This window comes from Primulina huaijiensis, chromosome 11 (assembly GCF_012295235.1).
Source record: "Primulina huaijiensis isolate GDHJ02 chromosome 11, ASM1229523v2, whole genome shotgun sequence".
NCBI lineage: Eukaryota > Viridiplantae > Streptophyta > Magnoliopsida > Lamiales > Gesneriaceae > Primulina > Primulina huaijiensis.
In genome coordinates this window covers 23,653,045-23,674,021 of record NC_133316.1, presented here as the reverse complement: position 1 = coordinate 23,674,021, position 20,977 = coordinate 23,653,045, and the positions used below count along the sequence as shown (strand labels likewise).

Genomic DNA, 20,977 nt, shown 5'->3' with positions numbered 1-20,977 from the left:
TTTGAACCTCTTGGGCTCGAAGGCACCAAAAGTGTGGCGTAATATCTACCTTCAAACTGCTTTTGATGACAGATCGAGTACTGATCAACCTTGCTCTCATAAAGTTAGAAGCTTCATCGATATTTGTACGCATAGAATTGCATTTTCTTCTTCCTACCTGTCTTACTTTAGCTTTCTTTCTTTCTTCCCCCAATACACTTTAACATTAACATGAATGGCATCTGATTTGCCACAACCAGCAGCTTAATTTGAAGCGTAGACAAATTAATTAGAACTTGATGTAGGAGTGTCAAATGAAACTCATATTAAATAAAAATCATGGTTGCTGTAAGTGCAAGAATAAATTTACAAGCACGAGACCCCATCTAGTGTTCTCAATTCAGAGATGATACCAAAGGAATATGGAGTGTAAAGAAGAGAAAAGAGCATGAAAGTAAGATACTCTTTGTCGGCTTTTCCCAAATATAGAAATTTTGGAACAATCTTTGGGCTGCTAGCTAGATTTTCTCCTCTTTTGTAGCACATCAGGCCTAAGATTTTCTTGATTTAATTTATATAGTATCTAGCGAACATTAATTTAAGAATTAAATCATGGTAAAGCAGAGTCAAAAGAGGGTTACAGCGAAAATCATATTCCAGAGTTGATTATATCTTTGCTTAAATTCAAAATCTTTAATTTTACGTATGATTTCATTTAAAAATAATAATTTTTTGTTGCCACGCATCATTGTGATTTAAAATAAGAAACAGCCATTACACTATATATATACACAATCACCTTACCGAATCAGCGATGCCACACTCTATAGCTTTAATTTAAAACCCTTCCTTTTTCTTTCAATAGCTAGCTAGCTATTTTGAAGAGACATTGAAATTTAGGTTGGGAAAAAATTCCAAATATCAATGCATGGTAAAATTCCAAACCTCTTAATACTTAGAAGCATTATAATAAAGTACTTAATTATGACTAATTAATTTAAAAGAAATTAAAATTTTCTGTATAACAGAAATGATTAAATCCCCTGATTAATCATCAAAAAGGCGAGTTCCGGTCATGAGTCACTCCGCCGGTACTGATGGCATGGGGGTTCATCCGGCGAGACGGTCGTTCGAGCTTCACCACATCGATTTTCTTCTTCCTCAATGCCTCGTGTTCTCTGGACAAAACGAGCTTCTCTTCATAAAAATCCCCTACCGCTGAATCAATTTCGCAGCCTCTCTCAATCGACAATGGAGCAATCTGAATTTGGTGATCATCAATATTGCATGATGCAGCAGCTGTACCCAATTCCTGAAGCCTCAAATCATCGGCCCAAATAAAAGTGCTTTTACCAGTGTTGTTGTATGGATTTGGCTTCGTTCTTGTTAAGAAATTGTCGTGGCTGTTGCTCCGCATGAATGAACCCAAGGACGATGATCTCTCCATGGTTTGATGTTGAAGTTGATCAAGATGATCACTACTTCCATAAATGTTGAGATCTTGAAGAGACGGGAAATTCATGACGGAAACTTCAGGGTTAATATTGGGCTTCTTGTAGCTCGCGGAAGCAGCGGCCTCCATGTTTTCACCTGCCAGAGTTTGACATGCTTTCTCAAGAATGGCCTGCATGTATTTCCCTTGAGCCTCAATTCTCAGTTGAAGATGTCTTTGCACCTGTAAAATTTATATGAATATTTATTTATCTTCACTGAATATGCATGTATATACACTATATATAACTAAATTTAGAAAAATATATACTTCAATGGTTTTTCAGAAGGTGTTTACCTCTAATAATTGTTCATGGAGCCTTCTGTTCACCTCCATTTGCATGCTAATCGGGTCAATTATACGATAAGAGATTATACATACAACTCATTAAAGTTCCAAACCATGACGATAATGAAACACAACGTACTCATTCATGTTACGTCCAAGCATTCCAGATGATGATGCAATGTTGTTTCGTTGGAGTTCTAAAGATGAAGCTTCAACAATTAAATTATTTAATAATTAATATTCCTTATCAAAAGGGTAGATTGAAAAATAAAAAATGGTACTGCTGTATGGCATGCATACTCTATTAACTGATAAATCTTACCATCTTTCATTGAATGATCACTAAATTCTTTGTGTGGCTGCTTTCCAAGCCTGAATTTCTGAAAATACACAAGCATGAAATAAGTTATAAATCAGAACTAACTACACGTAGAAATTAGCTCCGCGACTCGTGAAGATGAGTCGATCATGAAACTCTCCTGTTCTATATTAAAACTCAGGATTATGCACGAAAAAAAGAAAGAGATGATATATAGCCCATGATAGATTTAAAAAAAAAAAACCTGAAGATGGCTCTTTAGATGATATAGCGTCAAACCCTTGACCCCCATAACTCTCATAATAGTCTTTGGCGTTGCCTCTAAATCACAAATTAAATTACAGAACCGAGAAAATGGATTTACAACAACAGATCATTGAAAATGATAAATATGACGTACAAACATGTCTATATACTAAAGATACATACTATCAGGGCCCCCGAGTTGAGTAACAGCATCGACGAATCGTTCATGAAGTTCCACAGTCCACCGGAGCCGAGGCTTTGGATCAGTAGTAAGAACAAGGCCCGAATCTCCTTGAACACACATGGAGCGCTCGTGAGGATTCATACTTGAAGGTTTCTTGGAATGGAACATTATGTTCCTCTCTCTACTTTCTCTCACTACTGCTATCGAATAAGAAGATATTCAAGTACAAATGCTGTGCGCATAGAAAATAGGATGCGGTTTTTCTCTAATTAATAGAATGAAAATAGACACAGGTATGTAAATTAACCCTAATGAAAAATATAAAAGATAAAAGTAAAGAAAACCGGCCTTTAATTTGTGCTATTTTCAAGTCACCTTTAGTCAAGAATTGCAGCTCATTACTTCCTTTAGAGTTTATAATTTTATATTNTAAAATATATTTCTTCCGTTCTCTTTCACGGTGCTATCCCTTTTTGTGTTATTATCATAAAACTGATCATATTGAGAAATTTGTCCCAAAAATTATATAAGATAGATTAATTAATGCTCCAATATTCTAATATCAACATGCCAATGTTAAATTTCGATGTATTATGCGTTACTTTTAAATGATTGAAATCGCATATGTATTTAAATTGAAATATATATGAATCATTTAACATTTGATTACCATATAATTAAAATTTAAGAGTAGCTAAATAATGTCGTGAACATGAATGCGCAAAGCAAGCAATAAATCTATAGCTTCTCTCCTTTTTAGTTCTAAAGCTTGGGGAGTTAATTAATACTTGGCCAGTGCTTTTGTGGGATAGAAGATGGCATGCCCCTTCACTTTCTATCACACAGACAGACAAACAGAATTCACAAGCATTAGCTTCATATACCTATTGCAACATTAACGCCATTAACATAGATTGAAATCCGAGGTAATCTTTCACTATCACCTGAGTTCGAAATCAGACATTCTCTGTTTAGTTATTTAATTAGAATTAAATAATTATGCCCCATTATTATTATATATAAAAGCGTACGCATCAAAAGTTGAGGTTTAACTTTTAGTGACTCATTTAGGTTTTAAAATCATATTATATAGTAAACAAAATAAATATTTAAAAAGCGGGTTGGATAGATATGGGAACGCTTGCTTGAATATTAAGCATCTTATTATTAATATGTTTTCTAGAATTTATTCCTTCTCCTTTGAGTTCAATAAGCGGGACCATATTTATTCTTCCAAATAAGTGTAATTTTAAATCATATGCACAGACCCAAATTTTGTGAATTTTTGTCTTATGCGTAAGACAATGAGTGAGTCAACTCGGTTTATTGGGAATCTGATTCGTGCAGGACCATTTCATTTTCATGGGCTTCTTTTTATCTCAAAAGTCTAAAAACGTGGAGGCCTTCAAGATCAAGACTCCAGGTATTCAAAATTCATCCAAAAACCTAGTTGGTCAGGGCACACACGTGACACGATATTTATACATATTATAAACATTTGATTTATTATGAATGTTCTACAAAATCAAAATGACATATATATAAGATTTTCCTGAATGAATTACATTAAATTCGAAATGGGTATGTACTATGTTTATGTTTTGTAGGAACATTTTTTTTTTTAAACCTTTCTTGAGATTACAATATTATTGATTGAATCTAAATATGAGCAGTCTAGCCAAGACCAGCAATATTAGTGGGCCTGGGCTTCCATATATATACCACCCCAGGCCCACTTAAGTATAGAATAATTTTTTCAATATTATTTAGGTTTATTATTTGATTGATATCAAAATATAAAAAATAATAAAATTTGGTGATAAATATGTGGGGCCCGAGTCTTGAATCCCATGCTTAATCCGGGAAGTTTGAGATAGCAATTTCCATCTTCTAAGACAAGGAAAAGGCTGGTTTTCTGAAAAACTCCATCGACTTACTCCTCTCTCTTGAAGATGCATGCTGCTTCTGAGTAAGTGGATCTTCTCTAACCCCATGACAAATACAAGTTTGTGACCTGAAGTACTGCATACATATAAAGCTATTTTGGCCTTGCTGGCAAAAAAGAATGTTGAGTTTTAAATTGAATAAATTTTAACGTAGTCTCATTCAATTATAAAAACAAATATTAGGAAATTATTTGTTCAGCAAAATTTTAACGTGGTCTCATTCAATTATAAAACAAATAAATTTTAACGTAGTCGCAAAATTTTACCTCATCTTACAAGATGCCAGGAAGAGCACAATGGGAGCTTAGAGTGGCAGAAACCAAATTGTTCAGCATAATGTTTTAAATGAGACTACGTTAAAATTTGACATTCTGATGCATCAAACTTTATTGGCTAGTTCAGCACCTGAAATCAGACCCTTATCCCCTCCAAAACGGCCTACCCCTTTTTGAAAGAGGTTGTAGCTGCGAAAGTTGTTTATGATTTGCTGTGTTTGTCTAGTAAAATCATGGTCATTAACTGATATTCTTATCCATGTGCTTCACATTTCTTTAACCGCTAGTGAACAACACTGAGTCTTGATGTCTCTGGAACTGTTCCTAACCACACAGAGTTACTTATTCCTTCCGGAAATTCAGTCATTTAAGGTCAGATTCTTTCTTAGTTGCCTGAGGTTTAAATTAATAATTGTAACTTCTTGTAGCAAGGATATTAACCATATCCCTGTCCATAGAGGCGAAGCCTTATACTTTATGAACCGTTGTACTAGCATTCTTCTGTGTGCATTTCTGTTGCTCATGAGGAGGTAATCATTTATCAGACTTTTTACTACCAGTGCTGCTTTGTGATTTGCGATTCACCAGTATTGTGCATAATTCTCAACAGAAAGGTTTTCCGATTCGTTGGACTTGAAGGTAGTCGAGTATCTAGCCTTTACAGTAGCGCTCATGTCTTTTTATGTTCATTTTTTCCATTCTATTGATCGTTTGTCTTAGTCCTTCAATATTTGATTGTAGTTTCATTGGGACCATAGCATAGAATGTCAACCTGATGCCTAAAGTGAAACTTACTAAGAGTCGTAACAGAGTTGCAAATCATTTGAAACAACAGAAACATGTAATGTTCAAATTTAGGTACCATTCTTACGATAAAATTAAGTACACATTACAGGCAGTAGAACTAGAAGGAAATCATGCCCATTTAGCCAGAAAAGACATACATCCAGCACCTAAGAGAAGTGACACATGTGCTCCCAGCTGAAGCCTAACATTGCTCTGCAACTTTGGGTTCAGAAAATCTGCTGCTAACAGATCTACAAGCGCCATGTAAATCAAGATCCCAGATGACGCTGAATTAAAAATCCCTTCAATAATGAGAGCCTTGGTGCTGTTGTCATTGTAAACTCGAGAAATTCCAATCCCGATCCCGATTCCCAGTGGAGTAGTGAGGGAGAAAAAGAGGGCCATAACCGTCGTTTTCAAACACTTGAATTTGGCCTGATCATCATCCAAAAGGTAGCTTTCTGATATTTCAATCATACTTAGATTTTTGAAATGGAAGATGCGACTTTAGGATGGTTTTGAAAAGAATAAATGAAAAGGGGATGAAGACTGGAATAACTTTTGTGGCATCTTTGCAATAAAGGATGGAACCATATCGGAAGCATATGAAATGATGAAACATCATGACAACATTTTCATGTTCTTGATTCCCAAAATATGTACTATATTTACGGGGAAGCAATACCTGAGAGATGCATCCACCAAGACCCATGCCTTCAAAGAACTGGTGGAAAGACAAAGCAGCCATTAGTGGCTTTACTGTACCAGGGCTCACTGATGCTCCCAGTGAAATCCCGATTATTACCGAATGCACCAAAATTCCCAGCTCGAGAACCTACATGATCATCCAACCAAGATCCAGAAAAAGAAAAAAAAGGTGTCACTCTTCGAAACACTTTCTACATGTCCTCGACCAGGAAACTAGAGATTAAATAAAGATGTGATAGAAATACTTGAGATATTATCCGCTGTCGGACAAGATCTGACAGACTCGTGTCATGGGAGGGAGTGGCGGCTCCATGAGCGTGGCCATGCGTAGCATGTGTATGTACATGTACGTGGCCTGCGTGATCGTCCTCTGCAGCTTCTTCATCCACACTCACTTGCTTGGCCTTGCTAAAATGCACTTTCTTGTAAAAGGTGGTTGCAACCGTATCTATCATCAATGTTCCAATAGAAGCCATCATGGCCACGAATCCGGTAAAGGGAAATTTCCCCCATGGATTTTCGTCAAGGCAAGGGGATGTCAAGCTGCGGAATGCATCAGGAAGGATGTGGATAAATCCAGTTGCTAAGATTACGCCAGCGGCGAAGGCCTTGATCATGAAGAATGCGTCATTTTCGGGCTTCAGAGCTGCAAATTTTTTGCCTAGAAGGGGGAGGCTTACTCCAAGCCCACCTGCAGCAAGAACTGCTGCGACGGCCGACAATTTGTACTTGAGAGCTTCACTGTTGTTGCCTTGCTTAATTCCATTGCCACACTCGCAATCTCCAGTAACTTTTTCGAGGATCAAAACAAAGACAAGGGAGTATATAATCATGATCTTATGACCATGATAGAGAAGATTAATCATGGTGGAACAAAGGGAGAAAATAGAAGAAAAATTTCTGAATTCGATGTGAATGAAGCTTGTGTGTTTTATAGGAAGAAAGGGGAGCCTTTGTTAATGCTTGCTTTGTCAAATCTTGATGTGGCTGCACACACAGATGGTCAACTAACTGCTGCAAGCAAATTTAGCATTCTTAGTATTGCCGAACAGTGTAAAAACCAAAGGATGAGCATATCTGTCAGTCCTTGCATGTGCTCATTTAACGGCCTTGGTGTTTCCAACGTACGTTTATCCGTACAAGAGATAAAAACGTTTTATTTGAAATAATAAATCATATTTCACGTTTCATTTTAAAAGTCAGATATTGAATCAATAAAAGTAAAACAATGCTATTTACTTGTTCATAAAATAGAACAAGGAAAGGATGAGGGTCAAGCCTTGACAGTGCATCACATGGTTAGTGTGACACTTGTAGATTTCAATATTCCAATTATTTGATATTGGCCATCTCCTAACTCAAAGCAACAATGCACTTTATGTTCACCAATTTTATTCGTTTGAGAGGAATTTTCAAATTTAATTCATTATTTATAAAAAAAATTTAAGCTAAATTTTGTAAGTATTTCTCAGTTGATGGATTCGAACTTTTTAGTATTATTTATATTTATTATTATTAAAATTTTCTCCAATTTTCAATATGTCGTTCAATTCCTCCTCATAATTGATCAAGAAGAGCCTTAAAAAATTTAATTATGTAAAAATCGTCGTTAGGCATGTCTAAATACCATCTCGACCGAAACACAAATAATTACTATCGATTCATCATTAAAAATAATTGGCTTTCTCGTACAATAGTGGGGAGGTTTGTTCCTAAATAATATAATATTGGAATCGTGAAAAGCATTTATTATTCTATCATATGGCAAAGGGCACACCCCATCAAAAAGGTAATAATTCCATGTACATGCAACTGTGGGAATGGAGACAAAATGTTGTCATGCAAATCCCTAGTACAAGGTTTATTGAGTAGATTTCACCCAACTTTACGACGTGAAACATCCATAGTAGCCTCATAATGTCGTAATTACATCCTTCCTTTACGATCTTTTCTTTCTTTTTTGCTTGTCTACAAGTAAAGCCTAGGTTCTTTAGTGTTTGCTTGCACTTTCTTTTCCTTTTTCTATAGTTGTCTTATTTGTGCCTAAATAATTACTTTTGGTGTTACGCCTCTGTTTTTCTTGGCTAGATCTTGATTTATTTGTTTGGAGTTGTAATTGATTGAAGTTTCATGATCAAGGCCTAGCTTAAACAGAGTCTAGTCTCGAGATAAATATAAATTGTTTTGGTCCGAAATGGTTATATCAATATCGAATTCCATATATAGTCCTTAAAATAATTATTATTAACTGACAATTTATGGGAAAAAATGTCAAAAATATATCTTCTTTCAAATTTTACTTCACTAACATCAACTTTCATTCCATATAACCTATATTTCTTTTTATTCTCATTCTTTTTTTTTTCCCTAAGTTGTTAATGCTAGAAATTTTATCTTATGCATTCGTCTATATTTTCTAAAAACAATAATATTCATGTGTTATAATTATACACTCAGGTGTGGTTATTTGTTTAATTCTTCATGATTTATATATTTACTCAATCTAGTTCTACACTTACATGTATTTGTAGATATGAATGAATAGAGTGTGTATGTCTACATATATAAATATATAGTATTATATATAACTTTAATTGAAGTATTTTTTTCAAGAATAATATCTCGCTCATATCTACATTTTTTAACGTTAATTTGTGTTGAGGTATATATTTACATAATATAATAAGTAAATTAAAATGTATAAATTAAATAAAAAGTTTCTGGATACATTAAATTATGCAAAACATTTTTTTTCAAATAAAACTGTTACTGGTTTTTAAAATTTATTTTTTAAATTTTAATCACGACTTGATAAGCATCTCAGCAGCGACTTACACGAGATCAAATGCTTAAAATGGTAGTTTATACCGTTACTGTTGTCTTTTTCATGAATGGACTCTTTATTCTCTGCTGCAAGAGCAACAGTGTTTGCACTATTCATTTTATCATCGCTCAAAGTATTACTAGTAAATATTGATACATATGGCCATATTTCGAGAAGCAGTGGTTTTTAACCACATATAAGTTTACACATCTGAATTGCAGGAGAAGGAAATGTTCATGCTAAGATTTATCAGGGCTGCTCAAGCAGATACTAAGGTGTGTAACCAAAACTATTGGGTTGGTTTGTAATCCATAACTGCATCAACTGAAAGCAGAAATTGGAACAATTATTTGTGAGTGCGGTTAATATGATGATCTAGGTTGCTGTGCATCTTGAAGTCTCGCGTTAATGTGATCTATAATTTTATCCGTTACTCTCTTAATTACATTGTTTTTCAGTTTAAAAATCTGGCCTTGTACCTCATTGAGATTTGCTTAATTGAATACGAAGCCTTGAATTACAAACCTTCAATGTTATGTACAATGGGAATCACTCCACCATGGACTCCACTTCTAGCAAACACACGCACGCTATGAAGAATCTCAAATCAGGTTACTTTTTGTAGAAATAACTTTTTCCGCACGTTCTGTTTTAATATAGATGGAGTTACACTGCTGAATTCTGCAGAGAGTGTGCAGAGATGATTCTGAAGTTTCAGAAAGCTTCCAAAACAAATCTATTGAAAGTCACTTATGACAACTATGGAAAGCTTGGCTACGGCAGGGGTGCATATATAAAGCCTTTGGTCATGCTCCCTGAATGATACTGTTTCCAAGTGCCCTGAGGATCATGGGATCCTCATAGTTCTGATCTAATGTCGTAGAGGTAAAAACTTTATATGTCTCATATCTCTGTGGATTTCACATTTTTGTTCAATTCACAAGATGTATATCGATGTCTTGGTGGCATCTGTTAACGCCAATAGCTTTCTGATAATACGCACTTCTGTGTTTTGGTGCTGCAGAAGATTAATCGTTGCATAGTGAAAATTAATAGATTTTGTGCGTAAACATGTCGGAAAACTGGAAAGTTTTCTCTGCTAATAAATATAACGAGGAGAAGAATAATTTAACCCTCCACAGGAATAAGAGAATTGAGCTAGTAAAACTAAAAACTGAATTTTCTGTTTGGTCTTTAATAAATACATTTGTCATGTGCTCTACACCATTCTCTTCTACACTGTGTATCAAGTACATGGACTGCTCAAGGTCCCAAACTCCGGCATCCACCACCACATTACAGTATATCTTAAGGTGTAAATAAGAAAGTGGAAGTATCCAAACTTTATGAACAAATAGCTAAGCAATCCTGAGAAATCATCAAACTACGGTGATCCAAAGTCTCTCTTACAGCCTTGTAGAACTCTACCCAAGTGCACGAATGAGCATCTGCAGGACTCCACAAAAATGCGGGATTCGGGCTAGCAGGGCAAGCAGCCACGAAGTCTATAACAGAGGCTGCAGGTCTCAATTGCTGAGGAAAAGAGTATTAATACAGAAGGCACTTCCCTACCACAAGTAGAAAGATTAGTATGCTAACTAATGGGATGCTCTCTCGCTGAATATGGTTATAACTTTAACTGTTAACATGAGAGAATGTAGAATTTGAGTTGTTTGGATGAGTTTTGGAGTTTGGAGCGTGGGGTGTAAACTGCTGGCAACAAGCTTAACAATTGTTAACAGATAAGCTCAGATTTTTTAAGCCAATTATCTAAAGCAAAATCATAGTCAAATTTGAACAATTTGACCTTCTTCGATATGTAGTCCTTTTCAATTGTAGTCCTTTTTCGATATGCCATCGATGTGGTGCCCACATGAGACACACAATAAAAAAACATTAAAATTGTCAATAAAAAATTGAAAAATATAGAAATAAGATTGAAATTTAACAAATATGAGATCAAAGTTTCCAAGATAAGTTAAATATATAAGCTTAAAAATGCAGTTTTTTTTAATAAAAATTAATAGAATATCTTCCAATCAAACAGAAAGATACGCATAATCCACAAATTTATTCATTATTATTGTTATTGAAGGGAAATAATATTTTCGATTTTAATTGATATATTTTATTGATTTCAATTATTTCTCTAATATACTTTTCCTTGTTGATTTGTTTAAGTAATTACTTAATATGATTTTGCCTTTCTTAGATAATGAGATATTCGAAGATTTGTTATTTATGATAGTAAATTGATGAGATATGGAATTAGTGTTTAAAAAGAGTTTATTCCTAATAAAACTCTTACTTTCTTTGTATTTTATGATTCCTTGTGGAGATAGTATTCTCAATCTATAAATAAGAGACCAAGGAAATCATTGAAGCTCTCTCTCCTCCTCGGTGAATATTCACTCACTTGTGAACGTTCAGAATTTCAGAGAAAATCCTATTCAAGAGACGTGCTGGTTTTGAAGAGTGGTGATCGCGTGTTGCCTTGAATGTTGGGAACATCTGCAGACGACATCCGTAACGAAGTTGGCTGAAGATCGTTTTCGTGGATTCCCTTTTGGCTCACGTTTTTAGCTTTCTTGTTTAAGTTTTATCCTGGTTATTTAGTTTTAGAAAGCATTTGTTTTCTCAACTTGTTGAGGAAATTGATTTTTGTCATAATCACTAGTGATAGGTTTTTGCGTAAACATTGTAGTTTTTCTAGTGATTAATTTTTGCCATAAGGCATCGCACAAGTATTTATACTTGTGCATATTTAATCTTGTCCATTTATTTGTCCTAAGCGAATTTGTGTTACAAACTTTAAATTTCCGCTGCACGTTGTCCGAGATGTTGTAACATTTGGCACAACATTTAATTCTGATAAAATACGAATTTGCTATTTTAATTACTATTTACATATTTACTTTTAACGGTCAAACAACGTATTCTAACAAGTGGCATCAGAGCCTACTCTTGATATACTAAGTGTTGATTCTGGATTTTGTTTTTGATTGACAGATCTATTCAAATGGACACATCAATTACCAACGCAGCACTTCGACCACCAGTCCTAGATGGAATCAATTACAGTCTATGGAAGGTCAAAATCAGATACTACATAAAATCCATAGATGAAAGGGCATGGCAGCGTGTCATCAATGGATGGACCTCCCCAATCCTGTTAGATCAAGATGGTGATGGCTTGCCAAAACCTGAAACTGATTGGACTGCTGATGAAGTACAAAGTTCGAACTACAATTCAAAGGCCTTGAATGCTATCTTTACGTCTGTTGACGTGAATATGTTCAGTTTAATCACAAATTGTACTTCTGCCAAAAGTGCATGGGATATCCTCCAAAGATACTGTGAAGGCTCTGAAAGTGTGCGACGAACCAGATCGAGGTTGCTCACTTCCAAATTCGAGATGATGAGAATGGATGAGTCTGAAGACATACTAGGCTATGATCGTCGCCTACAGGAAATTGCTAATGAGGGGTTCAGTCTTGGAGACACTATCTCCAATGAACGTTTAGTAAACAAGGTCCTTCGCTCTTTGCCTGAGAGATTCAACATAAAAATCTGTGCTATAGATGAGGCTAAGGACACTTCTCAAATGCCTTTGGAAGATCTTATTAGTTCACTTCGTACCTTCGAAATGAACATGGACATGCAAAAGAAAGACAAGGGAAAGTCAATTGCATTCCAAGCATCGAATGACTTCTACAATGAACTCCTTCAAATTTCCCAAGAAGTTAATGATTCTGATCTTGGTGCAGATTCTATTTCTTTTATCACAAAGAAATTCGGAGATTACTTGAAAAGGATCCGGGATAAGAAGAAGGATGCACAGCCATCGAAATTTCCAAGCTTTCCACCTCTTGAAAGGCCACAAAGGTTCCCTGCCAAACAAAAATTTCAACCAAAGAATGATGGCAAGGGACAACCTAATGCAAGGAAGTATGATTCGGTGCAGTGTAGAGAGTGCCAAGGTTTCGGTCACTATGCCAATGAATGTGCCAACAGATTACGCAAGAACAAAGGCTACAATGTATCCCTAAGCGATGAAGAATCTGATATTGAGGAGAAGTTCACTGATGGAGATAATCAAACCTCTTTGACGACATTATTGACAGAAAAACACTGGCTTCAAGTGAATCCTTCATGTGTTGCCACACCTGGCCGCAACATCTGTGAAAAATCAGTCTGCTTCAAATCCACAACTTCTGGAAATTCAAGTGAAGATGATATGGAGTCTGAAAACGAAGTATTCACTCTTGAGAGTGTGTAAAAGCTCTATGAAAATTTGTTTGAAGATTGGACCAAAAGAAACAAGTAAAATTCAACTCTTATGAAGGTTAACATCGATCTAAAAGCCATGGTTGCCAAACTTGAATTAATCCCGACCAAAAAGAACTTAAAACTTGGTAAGACCAAAGAAGAGCTTCAAAAGACAACTGAAAACTTGTCCAAATTTAACTCAAGCACATCGAAGCTTGATTCCATACTTTTGATGGGAAGAGATGACAAGAAAGACTTAGGCTTCAAAGACAGTGTGTTTGAGACAGGTGAAACTTCAAAATCTACTGTTTTCGTAAAAGGAAAAACTGAAACATTCTCACCGCCACAAATTACATCTTCAACTAAAAGCTCTCCATCGAAAAGACAACCTACTGCACCTATCTCTAAGAAGAAACGCAGGTATGTTTGTCACTACTGTTTTAAGCCTGGACATATCAGGCCTTACTGTTTTAAACTTAGAATGATTGCATGAATCAAAAGACGAGTCGGATGTTGCCCCGAATGTTGTTCAACACTTCCCGCAACATCGCCCGCCATCGTCCTACAGTAAGACAAATTTGGGTACCAAAGGTAAAAACTCACTGTAAAGTTGTTTATACTTCGTTGAAAACTAACACTGCAGGTCAATGGTACTTTGATAGTGGAAGCTCACGCCACATGACGGGAACAAGAGAATATCTCATCGACTATGTTGAACAAAAATGTGGTAGTGTGACATATGGAGGGGGAGCTAAAGGAAAAATTGTTGGAAAGGGTACTTTGAATGTTGAAAGACTGCCAAGGCTCCACAATGTGCTTCATGTTGAAGGATTGAATTCGAATCTTATAAGCATAAGTCAATTGTGTGATGATAATTTACTTGTTAAGTTTGATAAACATTATTGTGAAGTTTTTGATGAAACTAATTTATGCATTATGACAGGTACGAGGTCGTCAGATAATTGCTATCAAATAGGTGAAGAACTTTCATGCAAACATGTGGAAATCACCGAACTTGACCTTTGGCATCAAAAACTTGGCCATGCAAACTTCAAAACCTTAAAGAACCTAAGTAAGTTCGATGCAGTAAGAGGTATGCCTAATCTCTCGTCTGGTGTACCATATGTGTGCGGAGATTGTCAAAAAGGTAAACAGACTCGGGTGTCGCATCCGGTGTTGCCGACATCTGGGACAACACACTGTCTGGAGTTACTACAAATGGACCTTATGGGTCCTATGGAAGTTGAAAGCCTCGGAGGTAAGAAATATTCTTTTTTGTGCGTTGATGACTTCTCACGTTTTTCATGGGTTAGTTTTATTAGAGAGAAATCAGATACCTTCGATATATTCAAAAATTTGATTACAAGAATCACCAACTTCCATGACCTGAAGGTAAGAAAGATCAGAACTGATCACGGTAAAGAATTTGAAAACCTTTCTTTCTCATCCTTCTGTAACAGGAAAGGTATTTCACACGAATTTTCAGCAACAAAAACTCCACAACAAAATGGCATTGCCGAACGCAAGAACATGACTTTGCAAGAAATGGCAAGAGTAATGCTAGCTTCAAAAAACATAGCAAAGCGTTTTTGGGCAGAAGCCCTTAACACGGCGTGTCACATTTCAAATAGGGTTTACTTAAGAAGTGGATCAACCATGACGTCTTATGAAATTATCATGAGAAAGAAGCCCAATCTTAAATATTTTCTTGTTTTTGGTTGTGTCTGTTACACTTTAAATGACAGGGATCAACTTGCAAAGTTTGATTCAAAGAGTGATAAATGTTTGTATTTGGGATATGCCACTAATAGTCGTGCTTATCGAATGTTTAACTTAAGAACTAGGACTATTATGGAATCTATTAATGTTATTTTTGATGATTGTGCAGATCTCAAAAAGAAAACTGCTGAAGATGACATTGAAGACCTACTGGAAATTCAAAACTCACTGGAAAATACAGATGTTGTCCCAAATGTTACAACATCCGGCACAACATGTGAAACTGAAGTCACCAAATCACAAGAAGACGCTAACTGCGATGAAGAGACAGTAAATGATGGATCGTGTATTCCAAGCAAAATCCAAAAGAACCATCCATCATCTCAAATCATTGGAGGAATGCGTGAAGATGTCCAAACCCGAAAGAAAGATAAAGTTGACTACCGAAAAATGGTTGGACTAGTGTGCATGAGTACTATGTACTCACATGTTAGATTTTCATGCTTTGTCTCTCAAATTGAACCTAAAAATGTCGACGAAGCTTTAAAAGATGAGTTTTGGATAAATGCTATGCATGATGAACTTGAAGAATTTGTTCGAAATGATGTTTGGACTTTAGTTTCCTCCCCTGACCATGGCAATATAATTGGAACAAAGTGGATTTTTAAAAATAAAACGATGAGTCAGGGAACATCATTCAAAACAAAGCAAAGTTGGTTGCTCAAGGGTACACACAGGTTGAAGGGATTGATTTCGATGAGACCTTTGCACCTGTTGCCCGCATTGAGTCTATCCGACTTTTGCTAGCCCTTGCATGCTTTATGAAAATCAAATTGTTTCAAATGGATGTTAAAAGTGCATTTTTGAATGGGATTCTGTGTAAAGAAGTATATGTTAGACAGCCTAAAGGATTTGAAGATCCACATAATCTTGATCATGTATACAAGTTGAAAAAGGCTCTCTATGATTTGAAGCAAGCACCTCGTGCTTGGTATGACAGACTAACTGAATACCTACTCGAAATTGGATTCAAACGAGGTGAGGTAGATAAAACTCTCTTTATTCAAAAATCCAAAGGTGATATCCTTATTTGCCAAATCTATGTTGATGATATCATTTTCGGCTCTTCATCCCAAAAGCATGTTAATGATTTTGTTGAATACATGTCTACTACTTTTGAAATGAGCATGGTTGGTGAACTACATTTCTTTCTTGTCTTATAAATCAAACAAATGCATGATGACATCTTTTTGTGCCAAAGTAAGTATGTCAAAAATCTGATAAAGAAATTTGCTAATGAGAACACCAAGCACATGAAGACACCTATGGGCTCAAATGAAAAATTATCCAAAGACGATGCTGCCGAAAATGTTGACAACACCTTATATCACAGCATTATAGGAAGTCTCTTGTATTTGACTGCTAGCCGCTCTGACTTAATGTTTAGTGTTTTTTTATGTGCTAGATACCAATCTAATCCTAAGATTTCTCACTTGAAAGCCGTAAAACGTATCTTACGATACATAGCCGGAACCATTGACCTATGATTATGGTACACTCACGAAACCAACTCAAATCTAGTAGGGTTCTCAGATGCTAATTGGGCTGGGAATTTGGATGATAGAAAAAGTACTTCTGGTGGTTGTTTCTGTCTTAGAAATAATTTGATATCATGGCATAGTAGAAAATAGAACTGTGTATCACTTTCAACTGCTGAATCTGAATATGTGGCAGCTGGAAGTGGTTGCACTCAATTTTTGTGGATGAATCAAATGATAGAAGATTATGGTCTTAAGAGTGAACCCTTAGTTATGTACTGTGATAATTCAAGTGCTATTAACATTTCAAAAAATCCAGTTCAACACTCTCGAACAAAGCACATTGACATAAGACATCATTTTATTCGAGATCTTGTAGAGAAAGGATTGGTTCGAATGAAGTTTGTTGATACGAATAACTAACTGGCCGACATATTCACCAAAGCATTGGATTTTGAGAGATTCTCCAACCTTCGGAAGTCTCTCAGCATGTGTTCTGCCTAATCATTTTTGAATGTTGTCTCAGATGCTACAACATCTCGGACATTATCTCACTTGCATATGCATCTTTAGGACTTAGACATACTGCATTGCATTCATACTGTGATATGCTATGTTGAAACTGTGTAGCATAATTTTCTGTTGCACTTATAATTCCTTGCTATATTCTAAGAAACTTCACACATATTCATGTAAACTTAGTCACAAAAGATTTGAAGTATGGTCACTTGACTCTAAACAAAGTGACAAATAACCCGAGACACTGAAATATAATCACTAATAATATTGGGTCTGTGTTTAGAAGGAAAGATGGAAAAAGCTACCTAAAGTAGCTCAATGAAAGCTGGACTTTAAGTGTGGGAGCTACCCCTTCTAAATGTTAACACAGAAATAGGAGAAAATGGAAAAAGCTACCTATGAGAGTCCAATGAAGACTGTTCTTCTAGTGTGGGAGCTACCACTCCTATGATCAGAAAATTTCTTAAATCATTGTGTGTGAAAAAAATTGGAAATTGTTATTGGAATTGTGTGTGTTGTCAGAAGATGGTGCCAACATTTGTAACAACACTTCATTTGTACACATATCTCATACTTGCTCACATGTTTCTATTTATGTTCTATTCTGTTGTTGGGCATAAATAGGTCATGCATATCATTGTGAATATTGTTGTGTCACATAGACATGAGTATGTCAACAAAGTAAAATTCGATGAAAATTCAGACTTCACGAAAATTTCGAATTCATGTGATCTCTGATGTCTAGTGGAGTTAAATTCGATGTGGGCTTATTTTCCAGAAATTTTGAAATGATATTGTGCGAAAATTATCTCAGTAATTTTTTCTGGAAAGGTGTTAAGTTCTTAACAAAGTGTCGTTTTATTACCGTTGGATTCAATCATTTACTGACTTGGCATGTTACCGTTGCCCTGCAATACTATGAATATTCATCTTGTTTTTTTTCACAGCTTTACTCTCATAATCCTCATTCTTACTGTTCTGAAAACCCTCTGGAAAAAAAAAATTTACACTTGCGATTTCTCTCGTCTCTCTGCAATTTCCTTCCTCTGTCATCACTTAACTGTTGCTTTACAATCAATGGCAGGAAAGGGCTTTGATCCCCAAGATATCCGCAGTGAAATGGGATTTACATAGAATGTTGCCCCGACTATCGCAACATCTACTGTCACACCCTCGATTCCTCAGAATCTCCAAATTATACCCGCCGTTCTGACGCCAGAACCTTTGGAAGTCCTTGAACCGGGAGAACCAGGGAATCCTGCCGATTTAGAAAATCCACCGATGTTTAGGTTTCCGAATCCACCTCAACCCCCACGGAGACGTTCAAGAGACAAGCTGGGTATAACCAGACCTCACGCCGGGCAAAAGATTCCGATATAAGGGCCAGCCCTCTACTCGCCTTTCTCTCATTGATCCTGCCGAGACTTCCGGAGACGATTCAAACGATGAGGACTACGAGTTGGTTGCTCGTCCAAGACCCACACCTAGGATTGTCGTTGAAACCCCATCCTCATCTTCTAGTAAGGATGACACGTCTCCTCCTGATACTGCTCCTTTAACTGCATAGCCAACACAACCTCCTGCTGAGAAAAATGAAGATGAAATTTCTCTGGCCGAATTTATGGCCAACTTAAAGAAGGAAAGAAGTTTGATGCATCCCCCTCGGTGCCCACACCAAGCATTCCTCCTACTGTCTCCAGTGATGAGGAAATGAGGGACTCTTCCGAAAGTCTCTCCGTTAGCATTACCACTGGTACGTCCTCTCACTCTTCTGATGATATGCCGTTGAGGGTGACACATCTGTTCCTGATAATCATGAAGATTCTTCTGATGAGGAGGGTGTTGCTGAAAATGTTGCGCTCATTTCTGACCACATCGACCTTGCTGATTATGATCTTGATAGTGCGTTCAGCACACAATTTTATACAGAACAAATGATGTCTCAGTGGTACCTGTATGTTAATCGAGTTTTTCTTGAGGAAAGGAATATAGATGTTGATGCCTTCGAGCAATACAATTTGGTGAAATTCCTCAAACAGTGCAAACTCCTCTCCACTGTATCCATAGTCACGCCCTTTTCTCGCCTCCATGTACTAGAATTTTACGCCAATCTGTCCTTAGGAGTAAGTGATGCACGCTCTCTGAAATACGGGAAGGTATTCGTCCGAAGCAGGGTCTACAATTTCAATCCTTCGGTTATCAATGCACTTTACCAGACTCCAACACCTGATGTTGATGGACTTGCCCCGGATATTCATCTAGTCACTTCAACTATCACCGGCGGCATTATTACTAAATTTCCGAGTCATCCCAAGAAGCTACTGGCTGCCAACCTCGCCACATTTTACTCGGTCCTCCACAAACTGGCCATTCGCAATTGGACCCCTTCCACCAACACAACAACAGTCACGAGAAACCAAGCACTGGTTCTATACTCAATCGGGGCAGATGGGGTGTTCAATTTTGGACAGCTAGTGTTCAACACTGTGATTCAATATGCAGAAAGAGGTGTCAAGGCATCCAAGCTTCCCTTTCCAAGCCTCATCTACGGGGTACTTGTATCCCAAGGTTTTGTTCGGGATCTCCCTGAGCAACTATCTGACCTTGGTGAACCCTTCAAAATTGCACCTGCCTTCTTCAAAGGAACTAGAAAGATAGATCTTCCTTGATCTGCTCCCGGTCATGCTTTTGAGACACCTACTTGACCAAGCAGCCCTTATGCTCCTCCGATGCCCACTGACTACATCATGATCTCAGTCCCCGACGTTCACGCCCATATTGATCATGCGGTGGCAAAGGTTGCACAAGCCAAGGCTACTATTGATCATGCCGTGCAAATGGTTGAACAAGCCAAGGCTGACATTGCCTACTACGAAGCTGTAGCTAGGAATTTCCGTCTATTTCTGGAGGTTGCTGTCTTTCCAGGACAAAAAGGGGGAGATGGTGATCAAACATATGCCGATCCATCAGGGACCAAGGATGTTGAAGAGGAGGATGTAGTTGATGATGAAGAGGGAGATGACTGAATTTATAATTGTTTGATTAGCTCTGTTTTTAGTTTATTCTGAGTTTCATTTCTTATCTCTTGTGTGGTATTGTGTTTCTGATCCTTAACTGATATACCAAAACTTTTGTGCAGATGTTGTCCGGAATGATGCCAACACTACTAACCACATTTGTGCTAACTGTATTTAATTCAGAGGGAGAATTTAATTCAGGGGGAGAATTCAACTCAGGGGGAGAAAATTCTGAGCTAAACAAGGATAAATGAGTTTGATCTCACTTTGTCCAAGAAAGGCAAAAAGGGGGAGATTGAAGGGAAATAATATTTTCGAGTTTAATTGATATATTTTATTGATTTAAATTATTTTCCTAATATATTTTTCCTTGTTGATTTGTTTAAGTAATTACTTAATATGATTTTGCCTTTCTTAGATAATGAGATGTTCGAAGATTTGTTATTTATGATAGTAAATTGATGAGATATGAAATTAGTGTTTAAAAAGAGTTTATTCCTAATAAAACTCTTACTTTCCTTGTATTTTAGGTTTTCTTGTGGAGATAGTATTCTCAATCTATAAATAATAGACCAAAGACTTCATTGAAGCTCTCTCTCCTCCTCGGTCAATATTCACTCACTTGTGCACGTTCAGAATTTCAGAGAAAATCCTATTCAAGAGACGTGCTGGTTTTGACGAGTGGTGATCGCGTGTTGCCTTGAATGTTGGGAACATCTGCAGACAACATCCGTAACGAAGTTGGCTGAAGATCGTTTCCGTGGATTCCCTTTTGGCTCACGTTTTTAGCTTTCTTGTTTAAGTTTTATTCTTGTTATTTGGTTTTAGAAAGCATTTGTTTTCTCAACTTGTTGAGGAAATTGATTTT

At 36.5% G+C, this 20,977-nt stretch overlaps 3 protein-coding genes and 1 long non-coding RNA gene across 5 annotated transcripts; 2 read left to right on the top strand and 2 right to left on the bottom strand.

Annotated features, from left to right (window-relative positions):
- Nucleotides 1-954: 954 nt before the first annotated feature.
- Nucleotides 955-2,881, bottom strand: LOC140987241 (myb family transcription factor IPN2-like). The gene is made up of 6 exons (XM_073455676.1): nucleotides 2,508-2,881; nucleotides 2,323-2,399; nucleotides 2,082-2,139; nucleotides 1,899-1,968; nucleotides 1,769-1,814; nucleotides 955-1,654 (listed from the first exon to the last, which is right to left on the bottom strand). Exons 1-6 carry the CDS (start codon nucleotides 2,674-2,676, stop codon nucleotides 1,034-1,036), a joined length of 1,041 nt encoding a protein of 346 aa, XP_073311777.1. The 5' UTR covers nucleotides 2,677-2,881; the 3' UTR covers nucleotides 955-1,033.
- A 2,643-nt stretch (nucleotides 2,882-5,524) lies between these two features.
- On the bottom strand, nucleotides 5,525-7,606 carry LOC140988882 (zinc transporter 1). Its single transcript, XM_073457962.1, has 3 exons — nucleotides 6,469-7,606; nucleotides 6,201-6,350; nucleotides 5,525-5,950 (listed from the first exon to the last, which is right to left on the bottom strand). Exons 1-3 carry the CDS (start codon nucleotides 7,087-7,089, stop codon nucleotides 5,645-5,647), a joined length of 1,077 nt encoding a protein of 358 aa, XP_073314063.1. The 5' UTR covers nucleotides 7,090-7,606; the 3' UTR covers nucleotides 5,525-5,644.
- Nucleotides 7,607-9,280: 1,674 nt separating this feature from the next.
- Nucleotides 9,281-10,104, top strand: LOC140989005 (uncharacterized). 2 transcript variants are annotated; one of them, XR_012177404.1, is made up of 3 exons: nucleotides 9,281-9,322; nucleotides 9,506-9,658; nucleotides 9,766-10,104. It is a non-coding gene; the product is annotated as an uncharacterized lncRNA (long non-coding RNA). The 2 variants fall into 2 exon arrangements; XR_012177403.1 differs by lacking the exon at nucleotides 9,506-9,658 and having other exon boundaries at nucleotides 9,708-10,104.
- Nucleotides 10,105-12,066: 1,962 nt separating this feature from the next.
- Nucleotides 12,067-13,326, top strand: LOC140988506 (uncharacterized). Its single transcript, XM_073457507.1, has one exon. The coding sequence runs from the start codon at nucleotides 12,067-12,069 to the stop codon at nucleotides 13,324-13,326; it is 1,260 nt and encodes a 419-aa protein (XP_073313608.1).
- Nucleotides 13,327-20,977: the final 7,651 nt, after the last annotated feature.

What these genes read in the sequence shown, in the direction of transcription:
- LOC140987241 (XM_073455676.1), bottom strand. Translation starts at nt 2,676, where the DNA reads ATGTTCCATTCCAAGAAACCTTCAAGTATGAATCCTCACGAGCGCTCC. An exon ending in TGATCATTCAATGAAAGATG is followed by an intron (nt 1,969 to 2,081) that starts GTAAGATTTATC and finishes TAATTGTTGAAG; the next exon opens with CTTCATCTTTAGAACTCCAA. An exon ending in TCCATGAACAATTATTAGAG is followed by an intron (nt 1,655 to 1,768) that starts GTAAACACCTTC and finishes TAAATTTTACAG; the next exon opens with GTGCAAAGACATCTTCAACT.
- LOC140988882 (XM_073457962.1), bottom strand. Translation starts at nt 7,089, where the DNA reads ATGATTAATCTTCTCTATCATGGTCATAAGATCATGATTATATACTCC. An exon ending in GACAGCGGATAATATCTCAA is followed by an intron (nt 6,351 to 6,468) that starts GTATTTCTATCA and finishes ATGATCATGTAG; the next exon opens with GTTCTCGAGCTGGGAATTTT. An exon ending in TTGGTGGATGCATCTCTCAG is followed by an intron (nt 5,951 to 6,200) that starts GTATTGCTTCCC and finishes GATGATGATCAG; the next exon opens with GCCAAATTCAAGTGTTTGAA.
- LOC140988506 (XM_073457507.1), top strand. Translation starts at nt 12,067, where the DNA reads ATGGACACATCAATTACCAACGCAGCACTTCGACCACCAGTCCTAGAT.